Genomic DNA, 23,623 nt, shown 5'->3' on the forward strand with positions numbered 1-23,623 from the left:
CTTGGTGTGGGAGGCTTCCCATTTGAACCTTCCTTGATCTTCCAGAATCAGCAAGAAGGTTAGCTTCTCCTGAAAGGCCTCCGTCCATTCCAGCTGGTGGTGGACTCTGGTCCTCGGTCCTCTGATTCTCTGGGCTTCCTTTTCGGCACTTTTCTGAGGCTGGGAGTGGGCGCTGCTTCGGGGTTGGGCTGCCAGCTCTTGTGACTCTGTTGGTGCCCAAGCCCTTCCCCGTGGATGTGGCAGAGGGGCCCTTTCAGAAACTGCACAGGGTAGCCTTGACTGAAGTGGGGACAGGGAAAGACCCTGCACAGAGAGGGCCACAGTCACAAACAGCCATTGTTCTATGCCCAAGTGGATTTCTGTCCATGAGGTTAGGTGGCCATCCATCCTACACCTTATTATTTGATCTCTCTTTTGATACGTTGTGCATTTGTTCTAGGCTTTAATATGCTCTGCCTTCTTTTCAATGGGTCTTTATCTGTTTCATACTGTTATTTTTGCTGTTGATTTTTAAAATGTATTTCTGCATAGGAGATCCAGGAGAGGTAAATCTATAAAGACAGGAATTGGATTAAGGGTCCTTGCGTATGATGTGGCATGGGAGTTTGGGGGTGTGGGGCTGGGGAGCTAAGAATGAGTCAAAAACAAAGAAAATGTTCTAAAGCAGATGGAGGTGATGATTGTACAACTCTTGATGTGATAGAACCATTGAATTGTATGCAAATTATACACCAATAAAACTGCTCCAAAAATATTTTTTAAACAAAACAAACAAAAACCCAATTGCTTCAGGCCCTAGCTGATTTTGAAGGTCTTGTGGGTCGTTCAGATGTGCAGGTAGCAGCACACCCTCAAACCAAGTCCTCCATTGCTCGTGATTGCCTGCATGACTCCGCCCTTGAGCATCGAGCTGGGTTTGGCTGGGAATTCTGCCACACGTCGGGCATGTTTTGGAAAGCCGAGTCAAGGGTAGCATTTGAGCGGTTGATTCCACAACTTGTCTCCCTGGCTGTGGCAATCACGGTGACTTCAGCTCCAGGTCAAGCATCTCATTACATCATGTCTTGAGCACCTTATGACAGGGCCAAAGACAGAGCTTGGGGATCGGCCGGCTCATGCACCAGGGCAGCAACCTTGTAGTCTCTAAGCTTCACACAGTGACTAGGCCAGGTTCTTGCATGAGCAAAACACACTCTGTGTGCCAAGCAGTCTTCTGACCAGTTTACTCCAATGGGCATTCACACATATCAATACCAAGTCAAGAAAAAACAGGCAAGACTGACCCGCAAGAGAGAGGGATGGAGGGAGGGAGAGTTCTGCTCCATTACATCAGTCAGAAGTTCTCCCCTCTGGGCCCTTAGCTGGATTTTTATACAATTGTTTTTTGGGGGAAGGGGATGTAGCCATAGGTGTGGTCATGGGTGTTCAGTACAATAAGGGGTGCGGCCTCAAGTGTTTAGTCTGATAGCCTTGGATTCTGGCCAGTTTGATTTCCTTCTTGTCAGCCATGTTGTTGTTGACGTCTTTATTCTTGGTGGCCTCCTTTATTGTCCGTGGTGACTCCATGTTGTATGCTCTACTCAATCATCATGCTTTCTGACATGGGAGTAGCATCCAAAATCAGGGCTCCTCTATTTGTGTAGAATAGTTAGGGCACTGTTGATGTTGGAAGTTGTGGACTATCTATGAGTTTAATTTTAGTACAATAACGCTGACTTTAAAAATATTTTAAAGGGGGTATGAGAGGGCTGAGTTCTATTGTCACAGGTGTGTGGATGCGCCCCATGAGGCAGCGAGGTGGGGAGTGTGCATTGGGGAGAAGGTTCCGGAGATTGGAGCAGACACAGGCAGCCTGCAGAGCCTGGGAGCCTCTGGGGCGTCCACCACTTGCCTTATGTCTGAAGGCAGGTCCTGGAAGACAGGGTGGACACTGTAGGTGGGCGTTGGTCCCTGGGAATAAGGCTGAGAGCTGGGTCCAGGGGTTGGACACAGGTGCTGGGCCCAGCTCTGTGGGGCAGGAGGGTCAGTAAAGGGGTAGAGGAGAGGGTTATGATACGAAAGGGCTTCCTGACATTTGTGGAAACGTGGAATTAACAAACAGTGGAATTTTCCACAAACGGTTTAAAGCCCCCTCGTAGGAGACCAACACAGGAATTTAAAGGCAGGAGAAACAACAAAGCCCACATGGAGGAAGCACACCAGCCTGTGAGATCATGAGACGTCGAAGGAGTCAGGTATCAGGCATCAAAGACCCCCAAAAATCATAACATTGTGAATGAGGGGGAGTGCAGAGTGGGGACCCAGGGTCCATCTGTGGGCAATTGGACATCCCCTTGCAGAAGAGTCGCGGGGAGAAGACGAGCCAGTCAGGGTCCAGTGTAGCAATGATGAAACATACAATTTTCCTTTAGTTCTTAAATGCTTCCTCCCCCCTAATATCATGATCCCAATTCTACTTTACAAATCTGGCCAGACCAGAGGATGTGCACTGGTACAGATAGGAACTGGAAACACAGGGAATCCAGAACAGATGAACCCCTCAGGACCAGTGGTGAGAGTGGTGATACTGGGAGGTGGGAGGGAAGATGGTATAGAAAGGGGGAACCAATTACAAGGATCTACATATAACCTCCTCCCTGGGGGACAGACAGCAGAGAAGTGGGTGAAGGGAGATGTCGGACGGTGTAAGATATGACAAAATAATAATGATTTATAAATTATCAAGGGTTCATGGGGGAGGGGGAAGCAGAGAGGGAGGGGGAAATGAGGAACCGATATCAAGGACTCAAGTAGAAAGCAAATGTTTTGAGAATGATGAGGGAAACAAATGTACAAAAGTGCTTGACACAATAGATGTATGTGTGAATTGTGATAAGAGTTGTACAAGCCCCCAATAAAATGATTTAATTATTAAAAATAAATTTTAAAAAAGCAGTAGCGTTTGGTGGTTGAGGATATGACTGTCATAAACATTCTAGTATATGTGTTTTGGCGAGCATTCGCCCACCTTTCTGTTGGTAAATGCTTCAGAGTGAAGTAGCAGGGCTATGGTGTGCCGTAGGCCCATGTCCGGCCTTAATCATAATATAACAAGAAAAGCCAAACCATGTCCTAAGGCAGTCAAACCAACTGCTACTCCTCCCGGTCATGACAGGACAGCTCGGTGGTTTCACCTCCTCACCAACACTCATCATCTTCCATCTTTTCCATTTTAGCCATCCTGAGAGGTGTGTGTTGGTATCAACGCAAATGTCCAGCAACAGCAGAGCCGAAATAGATACTGTGGTAGACATGGGGTGGAGGTGGGGAATGCTCTCAAATTGATTGTGGTAATGATTGTACGATTCTTCTTGATATGATTGAACAACTATTGAATTGTGTGATGTGTGGATTGGGTGCCAATAAAAATTGGGTGCCTACACTGTGGTAGGCTCACACACTGCAACACTGTTCAGTACTAGCCATGAATGAACTACCACAGCCATCATCAACTCAGTTGACTCCCACCAGCACAAAGAAGAAGCCAAATACAAAGAGCTCACGTTGCATGATCCCAATGTCAAGTTCACAGACAGGGAGGTAGACATTGGAGAGGAGGTTCTTCTGGGTGCTGGTGGCTTCTGGTTCTTGACCTGGGTGCTAGTCCCTTAGCTATATTCACATTTTAGAAGCCCACTGGGCTGTGTCTGGAAGAAGAGAGGCGGGTCCCTGCAGTGAGGCCCCTCTGCTCAGTGATTGTTGTTGTTATTGGTTGCTGTGTGATGGAGTCCAACCTTGGGGACCTTCAAGATGACAGATCACCAGGAAGCAGAGAGCCAGACCTTTTCGTCCGTGGCACCGCTGGCTGGGCTCCACTCACCAACCTTTGTTTGGATTTTGGTGTTTGGCATTACAATCTGGGCGAAGGTGTTCCGGGCAGATCATCCGTTTGATGGTCCACAGTTCGTGCGCGTCTGGTTTCAACTCATCCACTGCCATCCCCTCAACATCCTTTCACGGCCCTCGCGTCCTCCCTGTGTTCCCGGTTTGGGGTTCTCCTTCTTTGCTAGTCCTTCTGAACTTTATCCTTGGGCAAACGCTGCCCCCTACGTCTCAACGCCCCCCCCCCAGCCCCTAAGTCTCGCGTGTGCGTCAGTCACTGGTGTTATTGCTCTCCTTACAGACCTGTGTTGTTGGGCTCAACAGTGACCCAGGGGCTGGGGTGGGGTGTGAATTCGGTTTCAGAGATGAAGGGTGATGGAGGGCCATAGTCGTGAGGGTTCCTCCAGTCTCCTTCTGACCAGTAAGCTCATCTTTTTCATGATGTCATTCCACGTGTTCCTATCACTCTACCCAAGACCTTCTAGGGCAGCGGTTCTCAACCTGTGGGTTGTGACCTCTTTGGGGATAGAAAGACCCTTTCACAGGGGTTGCCTAATTTATCACAGTAGCAAAATGGCAGTGATGAGGTAGCAACGAAAATAAATTTGGTTGGTGGGGGGGGGTGTCAGCACACCATGTGGAACTGTATGAAAGGGTCACAGCATGAGGAAGGTTGAGGCCCACTGCTCTAACAGAATCCCTTTCAGAGCATGAACCTGCCAATCTTTAGGGGAGCCCTCCAACACAAGTCATCTGCACCAGAGGTCCCATTGATGCGGGAGTGTGCGGTGGTGGACCTTGTGTCCCTGGGCCCCAGGGACAGAAAGAGCCCAGCACTGGCCCACGTTAACCAGCTGCAGTCTTCTCCACACAGCCCTTCCCGGCCTGGATCAGAAGAAGCGCGGAGGCCACCGAACATGCTGCCCGCTGATGCCTCCTCCGCCCCCGCTGTTCCTGCCCCCGTTCTTCAGAGGGGAGCGCAATCCCGTGAGTAGCCTCAGACCTGCCCATGAAGAGACACTCAGGGTCCCCAGAGCCCAGCCCGCTCTGTGCCCCACCTTTCTACCAGAATTTGTCCCAAGAGGCTTAGCCCTGGACTCCCAGGCAGCATCTAGACCCCAGACCGGACACTGGGGTAGTTCCTGGCAGGTGTCGATCCTCCCACCATGTGGACATACGTCAGGGAGAGGGCTTCTGCTCGGAAGGGGATTCAGTTGGGCACTGTGACCCAGCTCCCCAGAGGTGAATTTATAACTTTCTGAGTCTCCATCAGCTGCTCAGACATGGGATTCACCCTATTGTTCTCTTCTCTCCCCCAGCCTGTGTCTGGTGGAGGCAGTGTCAGGGAGACGGCCCTCCCATGGACATGCCGAGGTGTCAGCAGGAGTAGGGTGTGGGACAAGAGGAGAGGGGCAGGTTCAGGAAGTGGACCTGGATGAGAACGGGCCAGGGCCTGCTAGGGCTGTGGTTCTCAGACCTTAGAATGTGGCTCATGTGAGCTTTAATATGCAGGAAGTGTGCCCGACACACTAGGTTTTGAAGATTAAGTACAGCTAAAAGAGGCTAAAGTCTCTCAGTGACTATTTGAAAAAAATATGTAGTCTGGGTTGCAGTGAAAAAATGGAGGGGTTTTTGGGTTCAATGCAATAGACTACTCAAAATTATTTCCTTGGCTTCTCCTAAACTTTTAATGTGCCTACAAGGAACTTTCCAACTGCCTCTGTGCTTTGCATGCTATTTCTGTTGGACCGTGCTGTCTTAGACCTTGCAGTGAGCTTCCTGGCTCCATCTGCAGCGACCCTTATATCTCTGTCACCCACTTAAGCCAAGGGCAAATGGGAGATGAGACCCTGATAGGACAGAAAGCTCTCTCCTTGGGATTTCACTGAGGTATCAAGAAGCCACCAGCCTTTGGGACTGGACCCCAGAGCAGGTAGTGACTTTCCTCTGTGTCCCAGGTCTGACCCATAATCCTTGTGTTGCTTGGTTTCGTAGACCCTTTCCTCAGACTTGAAGAACCTCATCCTGGAGCTAGAGACCACCCAGTCCCCATGTGTGCAAGGCTCACTCGGCTCCCCCGGGCCTCCTGGCCCCCAGGTGGGTGCACTCCATTAGAATCCACCCCCCTCCACTTCTGGTCTTTTGTTCGAAGCAATCAAGTGCACAAGGCAAACCTCCTAGTCTGGCCCCTTGAACACGAGAAGAGGGCTGTTCATCTGCTCTGGCTCACCTTCAGCTCCAGGACCCCATGGAAAGAACACGGCTTGGTCTCGGGGTGAATGCTTAGCTCCCAGCCCTGATAGCCTCACCTGTGTAATGGGGGCGATGTCTGGCCCAGCTGTACCGGATTTGGGTGGAAATCCAGTGAGGGGTGGTTATTATGAAAGCCATCATCAAACACTAGATGACAGTCAGGTTCACTCCATACTCAACTTCACTCCATACCCCATCCGTGGACGTGGTGGTGGCTGCCTTCAGAATAGGCAAGTGGAGGCAGAAAGGAATTTGTGACCCTCAATTATCATTGGACCCCAAATAGAGCTACCAGGTGGCCTGGCCCTCCTGATAAAAAGCCCAAAGAATTGGAGAACCCACGGGGCCTGGGATGGAACGGGCCATCTGCGGAGCACAGTTCTGGACTTGCACGTGTCCCCACAAGCCTCTTTCAGTCCCACCTGACTTCATCTTCTTAGGACACTGTGCTGAGGCTGTCACTACTCAGGAGTGCCGCCCGAGGGCTAACAATGCGGGCATCTTCTGGGAGCTTGTGAGAAAGGCAGACTCTCATCTGTCTCCTCCAACAGAACCTGCGTTTTACAAGCTCCAGGGGGAGCTGACTGCCCAGCAGAGTCCAAGCAGCAATGAGGGAGACACCCACTTCCTTGGCAGATCCTTCTGGCCACAGGTCCCAGAGTGGAAAAAGAACCGAGGCTTGGACGGAAGAAGAGACAAAACGAACGCTTCTTCCTGCCTTTTGCAAAACAGAGACTAGACCAGCGGTTCTCAACCTGTGGGTCACGACCCCTTTGAGAATTGAACGACAGCTTCACAGGGGCCGCCCGATTCATAACAGTAGCAAAATGACAGTGATGAAGTAGCAACGAAAATAATTTTATGGTTGGGGCGGGGGTCACTACAACATGAGAAACTGAATGAAAGGGGTGCGGCATGAGGAAGGTTGAGAACCACTGGCCTAGAGCAAACCCAGTGTCCCAAACATGCCCACACGCTGGGTGAAGGCCCAGCTGCTGGACCCGCTGCCTGGACCCCAGAGACAGTGATGCTGTGATTGGGGTCCGAGATCCAGGGATTCTCGTGTGCAAGATGGGCTGGGGAGCCACTGCCTGAGGAGTTCCCAGTCATCTGAATCGGCCTCATAGCCATGTAAGCAGGATCTTCATGGTGCGTGCTGGGGTGCAGGTTTCGGGGAATGAATTGAAGCCCAGGGGATTTGGATGGATTTCCGCCTGGCTATTCCGGACAGTCTGAAAGACACTCCTCTGCACAGTCCACAGGAGAAGAAGCAGACAGTCGCTGCTTTCTGGGTCTGGCGGTGACGAGGCGTGGGAGCCATGGATTTCCAGCACCTTGGTTGATCAGCGAGGGAAGAAGGCTACCAGAGTCCAACCAACAACGCAGCAGCTCAAAGACCAGAGTCCCTGATGGGTGGTTCAAATGGTGAACGTGGTCGCCTGCCACCCCAAAGGCCCATCCTCCTCTGAGCCGGCGTCCCCCAGAGTGCCTGGGGGACAGATCTAGAGCGCTGCTTTCACAGAACCCACCCTGGGAGACCCTGGGACACAGGTCTCCCCCGACACACGGGGGCTGATGTGAACCAGCCTGCCTGGCCAGCCCCCTGTTTCTCACCCACGCACCTCCGTGTGTGTGTCGGGGAGGTGGGTGGGAGTGTCCCAGGGAGGCTCAGTCGGAGTAACTGGAGCGATAAGGGAGCCGGCGAGGTTTCCAGCAAAGGGAACTGCTTCACACATTCTAGTTGTGTCCGCCCAGCAGGGCTGCAGGGAGGAGGTGAAAATCGCAAAGAGCAGGTGCAAGCGCTGGAACCACAGCTCTAAGACCAGTAAAACCAGAGGAGCGCATAGCGCTGGGGTGGGGGGGGGGGAGCAGGAGTAAGGGACACCAGGGGGGCCTTCACAGGGTCCTGGAGTTTGGTGCCAGAGTCTTATAGAGAGAGCAAGCCCAGCGCCCCAAGGGTCTCCCTTGCTGCTCCCTGCACCCTTCCCCCCGCCCCCTGCATCGGTCTGATCTGTACTATCTCTGCTTCTTCTTGTGACTGTCTAGGGTCCCCCGGGTCTTCCTGGCCACACAGGACCGAAGGGAGAAAAGGTATGATCTAGTACTTCTTCCACCCGCCCATCCTTGGTCAGTCCATCCGTTTGCTGGGGATATACCACTGAGACGTTTCTGGTCCGAAGGTTCCCTGAATTGAGATTTCAAAGGCTGTGCCACTTCCGTCTCAGTGCATGAGGACGGGCTCCATGGTGACAGGGATGCCGCAGCAGGTGGGATTCCCCCTGTGTGCTTCGACTCGACCCACTGGCAGGGGTCAGGGGTCCTGTGAGCAGCCGGGCAGACCCTGCCAGCCACGTGGGCATGCCAGTATTCAGTACCTGCTGCCAGAACCCCACCTTCTGCTTCCAAAACATCTTCTTCGAAGCAAGCTCTACTTAACTGTCTTCTCCATCTGCAGGGGGAGTTTGGCCGTCCAGGAAGGAAGGTAGGACAGCGTGGGGTCAGCAGCACTCTGCCAATGTGGCCCCTGGGTGGGCAGGTGGGCAGGTGGGTGTGTGCTCCCAGGGGCGAGAGAACCCGCGGTGCAGAGGCACCTCGTGGCCTCAGACCACAACACCGCAGTCCCGAGGCTCACGGTGGCAGCCTTGGCCTTTCTGCAGGGGCCTTCTACCAAGGGCTGTTTGGACGTCTTTCAAAGGCCAGCCTATCCTGCCCCATTCTCCATAGACTCTGTCTCTTCTGCCACCCAGGAACCCGCAAGGCCCCAGCGCAGAAAGGGTTCACTCGGTCTAAATGACAGGGGCAAATGACGTTTGCTTTGGGTCCCTGTAAAAACCCATGGAAGTCACCTCAGGTCACGGCGACTGAGTGAACCAAACACGTGGGACCGAGACTCATCCTTGCCAGGACGGTCAAGGGCTCTGGGCACCCAAAGTCTAGGTCTCAGTGAGAGAGGGAAGTGAACATCTTGGCCAGGAAAGATGCTTGTGGCTCAAAATATAAATTATGGCTTTGCTAATTTTGTTATTTCTGGCTAAATGCCTTGCTCAAGCGGTCTCACTGTTGACAAGGGCCCCCTACAGCCTCTTGCAATGCAAAGGCACACTGAACGCTTCATGGCACCGAGGACTACGCCTCTCCCAACGGCTGGTCTGAAAAGGATTCTGGGATGGTTCAGACCTAACAGGGCCCCTGATTGATTAGTGATGCCGTCCATGGGTGTGGAGGGCACAGATAGAAACCAGGACACAGTGCCAGCATGTTCCGTCTCTGGTTTAGGGACCTGAGCCCTCCACGTCTCTAGCTGAGCTGAATGTAACGTAGACCACAGCACCTGCGTCCACGCTCTCTTGCGGGACTTGCTCTTCCACAGCCCCTGGTTGAGGTTGAGTTTTCAAGAAGTGAAGGCAGAGATGGTCTATACCATGTGCAAGGGGATTGATTATTAAGGGACCACGCTTGAGAGAGGCCCATGGGGGACAATAAGAAGCCGGATGTGACAGGGGAAGGATGTGGTGTCTGGTGAAGCCAACCTCAGTGTGAGCCCTGGGGAAGTTCCAGAGAGGGAATCCTTTGGCTTTCTTAGCGTAAGGGCATTAGGGATTTTATATAAAGGGTAATATACATTAAGAAAGCATCCCAACCTAGTCCAGTCCAAGTCCATTCATCCGATATTAACCCATATGTCGGATACCAATCTTTAAAGTCCTCTTCAGACTCATGAAACGCATGCAGTGATGCCAAAAGTCTTTGGATCGAGTGGTGTTGTAAGCATCCCAGCGCTGGCAGGGATCTTTATGTGGCTTCTCCAGCTTCTGCGGTCTGGTTGCATCAGGGTAGGTCCATGTGGCTTCTCCAGCTCAGGGTACTAGGTAGTTCCATGTGTCTTGACTCACTGCAGTGTCTCCCAGGGAGTCAGCAGAGAGAGAGTGTGTCTCCCGCCTCTAAGGAGGAAAAACCAGGATTTCCCAGAATCCTCAGGAGAAGGCCATGCCCACACAAAGGCCTCGTTGGCTATGATCTGACTGGCAGGCTAGACTCCACCCCTACACTCTTAATCCTCAAATTGACAAACGATTACAGAATCACCACCTCCAACGACTCTTATGTATGTATAAGAAAGAGTTTTACATCAAGAAGTCATTACAGATCAAGGGAGCGCCCCAGCCCAGTCCAACTCAAGTCCCTAAGCCCAACAATAGTCCGTGAGTCCCTCTCCAGACTCACGCCACCACATACAATAATTCAAAATGCAAAGAGATCGCAGGCTGGTGGGTGCAGAGTCTTGTGGATCCAAGGTCCAGGGAAACATGGGGGTGGGGTGGGGGCTCCAACAAGCTCTCAGGGTGGCCAGCAGAGTCCCAGCATGCAGGAAGACAGAGTGGCTGAGAGAGGAGGAGGTTCCCAGAGTCCTCCGTTAGAGAAGGCTGCACCCCCAGGCTGTGACCTGATGGACAGGCTCAACTCTTAGCTAGGAGTGTCTGGTTGACATAAAGTCATCTAACTGCCACAGTGCCAGAGCTTAACACAGGGTCGCCATGAGTCAGCATCTACTTGATGACCGTGAGTCAGGTGTGAGTCGGGGTGAACACCGGTCCTTTGGCTTTGTTACTGGAGGGCGGGGACAGGGGATTTGGACGCTGTGCCTAGAGTCCTTACACTCCCTTTTGGGTCCCAGAGATCAATCTTATTCCCTGGAAGGAAGAAAATAAACCCAGTTGTCCTGACACTTATTCTTGGTCTTTGAAGGGTAGACCTGGCCCCCCAGGTGTTCCGGGCATGCCTGGGCCCGTCGGCTGGCCAGGCCCTGAAGGACCTAGGGTAAGTTGACACACTTGGGGTTCATGGGGTGTCCGAACGTGGGGGTGGGGGTGACTCCCCTGGCATGATCAGTGTAACCTTTTCCTCATGAAGGGAGGGAGAAAGCAGGGCTGGTTGCCCACTGGCTGGGCCCACAGGCAGGTTGTCTTCAAGGTGGATGCTCTGGGCCCAGGTCCCTTAACCTTACCTCCTTGGCTGGTTCAGCAGCTCTGCTCCTGCGAGAGGAAAGGAGGTGGCCTGCTTCCTTCTGTCGTAGGCATCCTGGTTCCCTGTGCCTGAGACTTAAAACTCAACTCTTGTGTTTCAGCTGCTATGACCCAAGAAAGGCTTAGGCCTGGGAAAGTCTTAGGAAAAATTCCAAGGGCGTTTCTCTTAAAACAGAAAGGTGGGTGAAGGGAGACAGTGGATGGTGTCAGATGTGAAAATAATAATAATTTATAATTGATCAAGGGTTCATGAGGGAGGGAGGGAAAAATGAGCTGATACCGAGGCTCAAGTAGAAAGAACGCGTTTTGAAAAGGATGATGGCAACACATGTACAAATGTGCTGGACACAGTGGATGTATGGATTTTGATAAGAGCTATAATAGCCCCCAATAAAATGATTGATTAAAGTTTGTCCCCCAAAAAATCATTCTAGAGAGCTCAGCTGCCTGATAGGGCAGCTGCTGGTCAGCACTCGGCTGTGGAGCTCTTGAGACATGTCCAGTGAGACTATAGGACTCAGTTTTTATTTTAACTCATTCAGTGATTTGAAACTGATATCTGACTCCGTTTTAAATCACTGAATTATTTGAAACCATGAAGGATGTTTGTAATAACTTGCGTGCCAGACTCTGCGTTTTCGGCCTTAAATGTTATGAAGTCTAGATTCCCAGACACGCCTCCGATGGAAATTGAGCCTCTGAGTGAAGTTGCCTTTAAACGGACAATCATCGCTGTTGCAGCTGCCGGTTTTGACTCATAGAGACCCGATCCAAAGCCCAGTCTTGCCGACAGCTGCCTTTTCGGCTTTTGCAAAAAAGACACTTGCCATGACTCAGTTGTTGGTCTTGCAAAAATGGAGCATCCATTCTCCCATCCACGGAGTTTCTGTCACAGAGTTCTAAGTTTCCAACGGTGGATGAGCCTCCTCTGTTTCCATCTTTTGGCTCCTATCCCCAGTAATTATCCATGCATTTCAATTGTGTGCTAGACCAACTTCTGACTGCCAAAGTTGGTAAAAAAAATGTTTTTAATCTCATTTTCTTTATCTTTGGCGTTAGTGCTTGGCACATCGATTTGAATCATAGCCTCGTTAGTGGTCCTTTCCTATAGGTGTCCCATCTCAAATGGCCATTTGCCATTCCCAGCATAGTGGACCTTGACTGTCCCATTCAAATGTCCATGGCAGCTCACTTATGCCTTGGACAGCTTCCCGGTCCCCTGGTTCATACTTTGTACCATCTATGTTCCGGTGATTTGCAGCTATTTTCTCTCACTTTGATCCATCTCCTCTCATACCTGAACCTTCACATTTAACTATGCCGTATTGTGGACTCTGCACAGAGGAGGCCACTCTTCCCCAGCGTGTTTTAATTGCCTCCCAACCGGGGGGCTCCTCTCCTCTTGAAAATGTTCTGCGGCTAGTCAGTAGGTTTCCACTGGCCAACAACATTTTCAGAAGTTGGCACTAGGCCCTGCTTCCCAGTCGGCCTTAATCTGGAAGCTCTGCTGAAACCTGTGCACCCAGGGTGACCTTGCTGCTCCTTGCCACACCTGAGCCAACTCTCAGGATCACAGCCTTTGCCAAACCTATGGGGCAGCTTCCACCATGCCACCACAGCGTGTCATCCTGTGGTGCTTTCCAGGTTGCTGCCCACCCCCCTCCTGTCGACTGTCACAGACAGACCAGAGCTCAAAGACTCGTGTGACAGAGACCACGCAGCATCTCAGTAATCACTTTTTTTTTTAATCTTAGATGTTGAAATGATCGTTTTTTGTTTTAATTTTATGGTCGGATCAACTAAAATAGACGATGAAGAGTTAGGTTCCCTGTTTCTTTTTGCTTTTTCTCATGACGGCTTCTAAAACCCGTGTTCTAAATTTAGTACATCTCACCCTATGTTTCCAGAGGAGCGGGCTAGGGCAGCATTTTTCAGCTCAGCAGATGCTGAACGCCCCAACCTCGAACCCCCTGAGCAGCAGAAGAGCCCCCCCCCCCGGGCATCCTCGCCCCAGTCTCTGCAGTAGACACCCCGAGGCTGATGGTCGCGCCACTTGGCTGCAAACCTAGAGTGGAAGGCATCCGGGCATGGCCGGGAAGTCCCACCCCAGGAGCAGAGCAGGGCAGAGGAGTGTCGGTTCTGATATGAACCGAGGCCCCAGGGTGCTCGGCTGCTTCCCAGCCCCAGCCCTCCCTTGGAAAAAGATCAAGCATGCGAACGTTTAGATCAACTTTGTGAGCGCTTCCCGAGCCCTGCTGGCATGGCGATTAAGGGGTCTGCTGCTGACTACAAGGTGGGAACACCCCCCTCCCCCAGCCACTCCGTGGAGGGCCACGGAGTCAGACTGTCTCAGTGGCAGTGAGCTCTGGGGAGCACTGTAGAGCTCGGGGCGGCACACTGGTTAAGAGGTTGACTGACGACCATAGTGGGAAGGCTTGAACCACCAGAGGTGCCCTGGGGAAAGAGGCCTGGCCACGTGCTCCAGTAACGATGATGGCCTAGGACACCCCAATGGGTCCGTTCCGCTCAGTGCGACAGGGTCACTATGAGTCGGAATCCGACGGGCAGCACAAACAGCAGCAGCGAGCGCTGAGGGTGTGCACAGAGCTGCTCCGCCTTTGGGTAGCTGACTTCTTTATTTCATCTTCAATAGAAGAATAAAACGTGGGCTGTTGAGTCTTGGGCTCAGGGAAGGAGCAAGGGGTGGGTGAGCTGAGGGGCCTCTGAGTCACAAGGGAGCCCTGGTGGTCCCTGTTCCGTCTGGATCTTGTCAAGACCCCTTTGGGTTCAGCTTCTCCTATACTGATGTCACTGCTGGTCTTTCTTGTCTCCTCCTAATCCTGTAGGGTGAAAAAGGAGATCTGGGTGTGATGGGCTTGCCAGGGTCAAGAGGACCAATGGGCTCCAAGGTCAGTGTGTGCGTCTAGACCATCCTTGGGGCTCGCACTAAGCCTCAGTCGCAGCTGTTGCCTAAAGGATGGGGACGAGCAGGGCTCGGGAAGGAGGCGGAGGTCGGTGGGTTGGTGTCAGTGTGGCTGCCTTTGGCGCACAGTGATGAAGTGCTCGGTGCGGGGCTGGCCCAAATGGCCTTGTTGGAACTCCCAGAAGGTTGACCCTTCATCCAGGCCCGGTGGAGTCACGGAGCCGGCATCGGCTTGGGGACAGTGGGTCGAGTTTTCAGGATGTGCAAAAGCAACGCTCTTTCAGGCCTGATGTCAGCACCGTCTTCATGGGTGTGTTTATAGGAGTAACCTCTTTCTACCGTGTTAAGAAATGCTTTCCACGCTTGCACCAAGGCCATAGGCCCTGCCGCCTCCTCCTCCTCCTCCTTCTTCTTCTTCTTTTTTAATGCCTTTTTCTTCTTCTTCTTTCAGGGTTACCCTGGATCCAGAGGGGAGAAGGTCAGTGTCTGGCCCTAGTGGCTTCCCAGGGTCTGGGTTCTGTGGGCAGCGATGAGCAGCAGTTGGGTCCAGGTTTCCATTTAACTAGTGACCGCAGCATCCATGTCCAGTTATCCTCCCGCCCTTTGTTAGCAGGCAGAGGGAGTAGCAAGGGCCCTCACGTGGGAAGGAAAGGTGGGTGAGAGGGGTGGTGGAGCTTTTCCTTCACAGAGCAGATGAGCGAATGACTGTGTTGCCGGGGTGTGTGGGGGGGAGGGTTGGGGGGAGTAGGGCCACCGTTTGCATGCTAGAGGAAGATGGCGGGTGTGTGCCTTCAACCCAAGCTTCAAGCTTCCATCATTTGAAACAAAACTAGCTGCCAGAACCAGGGACATGTTTTCAACAGAATGAGCAAGAACCTGAGACCTAGAAAATTCTCAGTTGTCTTTTCCTCCGGGCAACAGATGTCTCTGACATCTCTGGGCTTGCTCGCTGGCCATGATGCAGGTGTTGGCTGGGTGAGCTTGTCAGTTTGGAGATGCTCCAATCTCCCTACCACCGCCCCGCCATTCACCCCCCCCCACCCCAAATTGATTCTGTCCTGTGGTTTCCTCATAGGGATCCAGAGGTGAAAAGGGTGACTTGGGGCCCAAAGGAGAAAAGGTAATGGTCATTCTCAGAAGGGGTACCTGGACTTAGGCCCCCTGTATCCACCTCCATCCTGTGCCCTGTCTGCCTGCCTGCCTGGCATGGCTTCATGTTAACATGTCTGACCAAGTTTCCACACTATGGCAGAGGTGGCTACTGTATTTGTTATTCTCTTCACAGGGTTTCCCGGGATTCCCTGGCATGTTGGGACAGAAAGTAAGTACCTAGAGGTCGCGTGTGGCATGGGCCTCGGTGGATTCTCTGCCCTTGAAGCACAAAGAAAGGAATGCTGCCATTTGTCCGTCAAACAATAACCGCACTTTCTGTGAGAGGTCCCGGTTTGGGATGGGAGCGAGTGGCCTTGCACGTGGAATAGACCTTCCGTCCGCACGCACATGCCCGTCAGCTCACCAGAGAGGAAACCCTGCTCCATCTGAGTACCCTTCTGGGTTTTTCCTTCTCCTGGAGTATCTGGCCGGGGCAAACCATGAAGTCCTCGGCCACAGACAAAAGCAATTGACGGCTCAAGCCCAACCCCAGGCACCTTGGAAGGGAGATGAGCGATCTGCTTGCAAAGGGCCTTGAACACCCGACAGAGCAGGCGACAGTCCCATTCCGTGCCCACGGGCTGCTGCCTATGGCTGTCACCTCCACGGCCACTGGCTGTACCACTCACAAGCGGGAAGCAGCCCAACGGAGCATGTCCCCGAGGGTTACACACCATGGCATTTCAGCTAGCATTTTAAAAGATAACTTTTCCCATTTAAATAATTAAATATTTCATGGGGCCGCATGGACAACTAACTTGAGATGAGGCCAAGTGAAAAAGGGAACCGTTGCAGTGACGGCGAGACCAGCTATGGAGCAACCGCCAACAGGAGGGTGGGCAGATAAGACGTCATCCATTGTGAAGGTGACAAATGTCTGACAGATCTTTGGAGACTTGCAATCAGGGTCTGAGCTGGAAGGATGCAGGGCGGGGGGGAGATAGAGAGGGAAGGGTCAGGGGACAAAGAGAGACGGAGTTGCATACATGAGAATTAGAACAACAAATTCAGCATCCTAAGGTTGGTTCCTCGTGCTATAAAGCATGAACATTGATAAGTCCTCTTTTCCTCGAGGCGTCCGAATGTAAGTTCCTTCAAGCATGCACGTGGGACACTTTCTTGGTACTTAAATACTTTTCTTTAACTTCACCTTAAAATTTTGTTTCCCAAACTTGGATAATTTTGCCTGATCCTTGCCGGGCAGAACATATTTAAATAACTCCCCTCCTCCATTCATTTTCCACAGTTTATTACTACCTTAATCTGTGGAGAGCGTGATTCCTGCTACCTCCATTGGAGTGCGGGGTTAAAAAAATTTAATCATATAAGCAAATTCAAGAAAACCTTAAAAGAGAATATGTATTTTATTTCAAAATGCTTAGACTGGATTTTCATTTGGTGTGACAATAAGCACCAAAGCATTAAAAATGATGATGAAATTAAACATGACAACTTCTCTGGGCTCTGCACCAGTTATTGGACTTGCTATTCATGGGAAGCTGTTTTGAGACAGAGTTGGTCTGATCACCATAATTAGGTCTCCCCTCCCCCCATAATTAGGTCTTAGGAGAGAAATTAGATCAAGAAATTACCGGTTGCTTCTAGTTGATTAAGAGAAGTGCCACACTTCCTCCTGACAGTCTTTTTTCTTCCTTCCTTTTAATTGATGTTGTTCATTCTGTTTTCTCCCAACCAAATAAGACCCTTTCCTCTCTGCTCCTGCTCCAAACAGCCAAGGGAAAACGGAGCTCATTATCTGCAAGGCCATGTAGACTCCGCTCTGTCTTCTCTCTCTCACTGTCTAGCAGGATGAAGGATGTGGCAAGGTGGAAAGATATCGTTGGTTTGGGGGCCATTCTTGGTGAAGCAAGGCATTGATGGTTTGGTTAAGGGCAAAGCCATTGGCTGGGGCAACAGAAGATCTCAGAGCTTTTGGCTTGGGGTTCTCTGAAACTTTCCACCGTGTTCCATCACCTCTGGACTTGGTGTGGAAAGCCGGTTGGGGCTTTATTGATCTCACTGTGTCTGAAGCAGGCTTTCTTGTGCCTTGCCACTGACTGACAGCTACCTGCACAGTTGTTTGTGCCCTCACCTGATATTGCTGGCAGTGCATGCTGGGTCTTGGGGGGATGCTCAGCGGTCCAAAGGAAGAGCAAGCGGACCTGGAATCCTAGGCGAAGGTGGGGGAAGTTGGAGAGAACCTCTCAAGTGAAAATTTAGATTTTGTGAAGGGTCTGCCTTGTGTTATGGAATTCTGCAGTGAGTGGATTCGGTTCTCATGGTTCCAGAACAGGGTTACTCGATGAAGAATCGTACTGACGTTGCTTTCAGTGCCTTTGACAAAAATTATCCTGCGTATCTGTACATCTGACGGAGCAATCGCTCACCGCAGAAGAGTTTTAATCTCATTCAGAGCTGGCACTCAGACTGATTTTGACGGAAGGATGTAGAAACATGTCCTCCTAAGTAAAGGTCATTAGAGGAGAGGGAACGTGGCGTGGTGAAAATTTGTCAAAATCATGGCGAATCATTCAAAGACCCACCGGAAACAAAATGAAGAACCATCCCATTTCAACTAAAGGAGAAAGCCTTCTCCCCCCCACCCCCCCACCAGAGTGGCTGGTCATGTCGCCGGCACATATAAGGTCAAAATATAAAACCTCCCACCTTGGCGCGTCCAGATGTGATCTGTCTATCCAATTCTGACCACCCACATGCGTGCTGCCCACTAGCCGTCTCTCTCGGGTAAACACTAACCAACCCAGGACGCCTTCTCGGAGCCTCGCTCTTCTGCACATAATTTGCTTCATCGAGTTCTCCATTACCTAGAGCTGCCCTTTTGGAAAAGATTTAGAACAATCAAGTAGACCAATGACTATTCAGACCTGAATGGATGTGGACCCCTATTCCCACCACCCCACCCCATACACATACACACACACGTCTTAATTTCTCTCTTTCTTTCCAGGGTGAAATGGGTCCAAAGGGTGAGGCTGGCATAGCAGGACACCGGGGCCCCACAGGAAGACCAGGGAAAAGAGGCAAGCAGGTAAGGACTCCACAGCTTACCTCCTCCCTGAGAACAGGGCCTCCTGACTCAGGGGGTGCAGAGAGGTAGGTCAGTGGGGTTAATCTGAGACAGTCCACGGACCCAAACCCCAGGGGATCTGGTGGGCAGAGCCTCACCCTTGCCGGCACCTGCTAGCTTCTCCAGAGCAGCCCCAGTCTCAGGCCGATGGGATATGACTCTCTGTTGAAACTGCGTCTGAGGTCAGAACATGAGTGTGCTCCGGGTTTAGAAGAACAAGGTCTATTTGAAGCAAAGCAACTAACTGAGAATGGAATCCAGTTCTGGTCATTTACTCAGAAAATCTGCTAGAGCCTCAAAGACCGAAATACAAATGGGGTTTGGGAGAAGAGACTTGACGTTGGAGGGTCTTCTGGGTTTCCACAGTAGGATGGCTGAATTGCTGCCGCGTAAGCCCCCGCTTTTTAAGTTAGGCTCTTGTTGGTGGGGAGAGGAGAGGAAAGAGGGGGTTCATCTGCCTTGAGAACTGTGCTGGAGGCCCCTTTGGGCCTTCATGCATGGGCATTCCTGAAGGAAGACGTGTCCCTTGACTTTTAATGGGGGGAGGGGGGCTGTTGTAGTTCTTAGGTTGTTTATTTTTGTCCGCAACTCTTTCTGTTATACGAGGACCCACAGCACAGACAACTTGGGAGACTCAGAAAACAGAGAGGGCATCCTCTAGAGCCTTAACACTCCGGCACAGCCACCGGAGGTGTGTGGCTCTATTTCTTTGCAGTGCTCCTTCGTTGGCGTCCATTCTGGTGGTTTATTTTCTCTCCACTCTAGAGCTAGTGCATCTTAAATTTCCCACTTCACACCACAGCATACACTTCTGAACACGCACTACAGAGATTCAGTAAGCATTTTCAAACGTCTTAAATGTCTACGTCATAGTTTAATAAGGGGGCGAGCAATGGATTGCTTGGATAAGAAAGGCGTCACCAAATTGTATTACTAGTAAGATGTGAGCATCTTTGGGCCCCGATCTTTTCCCAAGTCTTTTAATGATTGTCTTAGACAAGTGCTCCTTGCCACAGCCAATTCCAACTCTTAGTGGCTCTATAGGACAGAGTAGAATTGCTCCCTAGGGTTTTTTGAGGTTGTAAATGGTTATGGGAGCAGACAACCTCCTTTCTCTCCCAAGGAGGGGCTGGTGGATTTGAACCACTGACCTTGCAATGAGTTAGCAGCCCAATACTGACCCCACAGCAGCAGCAGAGCTTTAGCCTTGGCTTACTTACATCAGAAGGCCTTGGCAGGCCGGTTCAACATGGCTTCCTCCCTCCATGTGAGGCAGTTGTAGTTCAGGTCCAGCTCTCCTCATTTGAAATGCCTTAGGCCTGATTCCCTAAAGATTCCGAGATCATCACCGGTCATGGAGCCTCAGCAGATTGCTGTGTTTTCCGAAAGCACTCTGCATAATTCTCCTGTGCAGCCAGGATTCAGAATCCTGGGAGCACCTTGAAGTCAAGGCTGCCCTTTAGCAAAGGCACTGAGAAACTGCAAAGGCCTGATCTCACTCAGACGCCACGTGAACGTTCAAAGTCATTATAGCCCAGTCCAGCGCAAAGCTTTACAATGGCCATGACTTCACAGTGAGCTCCAATTTCTGAAACCTAGGGTCAGAAAGAAGAAAAAAAAAAGATTTAGAGAAAAAAATAAAACATTTTCTCATCTCTGAATTTCCAGCCAGAATGAGTGTGCCTTTGACTCCAGAAGGGCACGGGCTACTGTCCTCCAGCTCTCTGCTTGGGCTGCCTTTGCCCTTTCCCAGCGAGCGCCAAAGCCCACGAGGCCATATCTCAAGCCTGCTGGGAAGGTCCATTGGGTCCATGTCTCAGATGTTCAGGAAATGAGCTGTTACAAGAAGCCACGTGTGCCTCCCCACACTCCGCCCCATTCCAGTCAGCATGCCTCTGCGCTTTCCCGGCTGCCCCAGATGAGAACAGAGGCTCACATACGGAGTGGTTTTGTCGGACCAGTGGCGATAAGAGTTCCTGGAGGTCATTGTCCATCAGTCCAAAGCCTGGAAGCCGAAGAAAAGCAGAGGAACCCCAAGAAGCCAGAATTTCCCGTTTTCTCTCTGCCATCACCCAATGTGTCCGTGTGCCAAGCCACGGCCAGTTGCTACTGAGACGATTTTAGTTGGGCTGACTGGTTCACCTACGAAACCATGCTGGCTGTTTTGGAGCATTCTGGTCATTTTCCCAGTTCAACATTCTCACCAGTCGGTAGTCAGAGTTGAATGGACGATATGTTTGGATTTCGGTCATTCTTCCTCTGCAGACTCAAAACCCAGGATCCCCCTAAAGCACTTTGGGAGCTCCTAAGCATCTAACTCAGTGGTTCTCAACCTGTGGGTTGAGACCTCTTTGGGGGTCGAACGACCCTTTCACAGGGGTGGCCCGATTCACAACAGTAGCAAACTGACAGTGATGAAGTAGCAACAAAAATAATTTATGGTTGGGGGGTCACCACCGCATGAGGAACAGTATGAAAGGGTCGCAGCACGCAGAAGGTTGAGAACCCCTGATCTAACTGATCCATATGAGCTTTATGATCCGGATGATACAGGGTTTTAAAAATAATACAGTGGGAGCTTCCATGTTTTAAACACAAAAGGAAACACAGTGCTGAAGAGTGGGGAATGTCCTCAAGTATCATGGACAAATGAAAACCAAACAAGCCCAGCACCCGGGGAGGCTGTGTGGTCGGCTGTCCTTCAAGAGATGGGACTCCTCCCTCTGGCCTCATGGCTCTGGGAAGGGCAGGATCCCCCTGTGCTGCAGGGTTCTCGTCAGTACAAAGGGACTTGCAGGCAGACGTTCCTCCGACGGGTGTGGAGAGGCTGAGGACCACCCCAGAGATGAAGAAGTGCTTCTCATGCCACTAGAGCTCCTGTGGAGCCAGCAGATTTTCCCAGCCACAGGCTCTGTTCCATTTCCCCTCCGCGTGCTCCAAGAAGGTCTGGATTGGTAAAGAGACACAGCCAGAGGTACAGCCGTCCAGCATGCCTGTCCTCCTGGCGACATCAAGAACGAGCAGACTCTTGGCTTTCTCCTCCGGGCGGCCAGTGGGAGTGGGCCTAGCAACCTCGAGGCACGTGCCCCCGGTCGCTTCTTCCCCCGAGCGCTAAGCTAAGTGTCCACCCTCGTCCCCAGTCTAAGTGGGAGCGTGATTGATGCTGACATCTTTGGCCAGGGGTGGGGGGGTGGCCCTTACGGCACTTGTGCTCGGGCAGGCTTGCCCACCTGGTGAAATCCAATCTCCCGAGAGTCTGGGAAGCAGGTGCACTGGGAACTCCTGGCGGTGACATTCGACCTGCCACCTTGTCAACATGGCCCAGAAGGCCCCCCTGGGCCGTGTCCAAGGAGCCATGAAACTCTTAATATGGCGCAGGTAAGGACAGAGTCTGTCTCAAATTCCACCCCGGGGCAGAGAGCCTCTAAGCCTTGGGCCACGTGGAAGCAGGCCACGAGCTGACCAAGCTGGGCCCCAGAAAGGCAGGGGAAGTCACACGTCTTAATATAGCCACGGGAAGGCTTGTTCTACCACCATCTGAGCTGGCTTTCAGCTCAGGAAGCGCGCCTTCGTTCTGACACGCAGCAGCGCCTTGGCGGTCATCCGCTCCGATGTCTCTATCAGCAGGATGCCCGCTCCCTGGGTAGACATTCTCCAGGAACGGCCTCCCTCATCCTTTATTACCCCCAACGAGGGCATCTCTTTTGAGGGGGCTGACTAGGTCCCTTCACGAGGGGCCTTTATAATAGTCGATCCCTGCGAGCCTGGACTTGCCTGGCGAAAAGTTCCCCAGCGGGAAGGGGACTGCAGAGGAGAGGCATGCTGTGGGGCAGAGCCAGTCTCGATTCCCTGGCCTCTAATGCCCTGCCTTTGAAGCTGACTTGGCGGAGGGCTTGGGCAGAAGCCGGTCCACCTTCTTAGGCCAAGGGGATTGGATCAGGTGCTCTTGGGGATCTGTCTGAGGGCAGTGGTTTCACTTTCCGTACAGGAGACCTGGGTTCGGTTCCTGAGCAGGGCACCTGAAGCTCAGCACCACTAATTGGTCAGTGGACGCTGAAGAGGTTTCGACAGAGCTGGCTAAGAAAGACTAGGAAGAAAGTCCTGGCAGTGCACTGCCCAAAACAAGGCAACGCAAAGTCTGCGGATTACCGAGAGCTCAAGTAGAAAGAAAATGTTTTGAAAATGATGATGGCAACAAATAATACAAATGTGCTTGACACAATGGATGTGTGCATGGATTGTGATACGAGCTGTATGAGCCCCCCAATAAAGCAATTAAAAAAATAAATTTTAAAAATAAGCAAAAAGATAAAGAAGAGTCTGTGGAGCACAACCATTTGATCTGCCAGGGCACAGCGCTTCGCTGCTTTGTGCGTGAGTTGCCGTGCGTTAGGGGAAGGGAGGTGAGCAGGGCGGATTTGGGCCGGCACAGAGCTGGTGCCTCTGGGGAGAAGTGGATGAAATGACCGCACAACTCATCACAAAGTTGGGTCTGGGTCAGGTGATAGAAAAAGGCCGAGTTAAGGAAGCCTATGGCAGGGGAGGGTGGAGTCCGTGTGGAGAAGTCAGGGAAGGCTTCGTGGAGGCAGTGAGGTTGGAGTGGAGTGCTGAAAGAAGGATGGGGGCTAACAGACTGGAAGAGCCTGGAGAAATAGCGGAGCTCTGTGTTCTTAGAGACCCAGAAAGGATGTGGCTGCAAAACTGGAAAGCTCAGCCAGGCGGGCCTTTGTGGCCTGAACTCAGGGCCTGTCTGTCTGTCTATCCTGGGAGCAAGGAGAGGCCGGTGCACAGGAAATGGGCAAAAAGAAATGGTGCTGACTGGGCAGAAAGTAGAAGCCCCCCTCCCCCCCGGGGTGTAGTTGGTGAAGGGTTGGACTCCTACCAGCCTCAAAGGTCTGAATTTACCAGACACTTGATAGGAGAAAGATGAAGCTTTCTGCTCCCCTGAAGATTTACCCTTCTCCTCTGTCCTACGAGGTCCCTAAGATTCATGAATGACTTGAGGGACAGTCAGAAGGCCTGGGTGCCAGTCCCTCCCTCCTCTGCCGCCTCGATGCTCGGTGCCCTGAGTCAATCCTCAGGTCTCTCTGAGCCTGTGTCCTCCCCTGCTGCAGGCCAGCCAAGGGGCTTGGCTCCTTTCTGCTGTCTGTGCTGAGGACTGAGCAGGATGTCCCAGTGCAAACTTGCCATCAGCCATCACAATCACAAATATCGTTCCCCTGATCTTTTTAGGAGGTTGGTGGCCGAGACCTCAGGCTTGTGTCCTGGCCTGGGCTCTTGCTCCAAGGGGCGAAGCGGCCCTGATTTAAAGACAAGAGGAGC

General features: G+C 51.8%; 1 protein-coding gene across 1 annotated transcript in view; it reads left to right on the top strand.

Moving 5' to 3' along the window:
* The window catches only part of COLQ (collagen like tail subunit of asymmetric acetylcholinesterase), an 81,187-nt gene that overhangs the window by 36,720 nt on the left and 20,844 nt on the right, over positions 1-23,623 (top strand). The window contains exons 2-11 of the mRNA XM_075548956.1: positions 4,736-4,848; positions 5,857-5,958; positions 8,161-8,205; positions 8,570-8,596; positions 10,861-10,932; positions 13,985-14,047; positions 14,513-14,539; positions 15,137-15,181; positions 15,347-15,382; positions 18,182-18,262. Coding sequence (XP_075405071.1) covers positions 4,736-4,848; positions 5,857-5,958; positions 8,161-8,205; positions 8,570-8,596; positions 10,861-10,932; positions 13,985-14,047; positions 14,513-14,539; positions 15,137-15,181; positions 15,347-15,382; positions 18,182-18,262 — 611 coding nt within the window. The remainder of the gene's footprint in view (positions 1-4,735; positions 4,849-5,856; positions 5,959-8,160; positions 8,206-8,569; positions 8,597-10,860; positions 10,933-13,984; positions 14,048-14,512; positions 14,540-15,136; positions 15,182-15,346; positions 15,383-18,181; positions 18,263-23,623) is intronic.

The sequence above is a fragment of the Tenrec ecaudatus genome, chromosome 4, assembly GCF_050624435.1.
Source record: "Tenrec ecaudatus isolate mTenEca1 chromosome 4, mTenEca1.hap1, whole genome shotgun sequence".
Taxonomy (NCBI): Eukaryota; Metazoa; Chordata; class Mammalia; order Afrosoricida; family Tenrecidae; genus Tenrec; species Tenrec ecaudatus.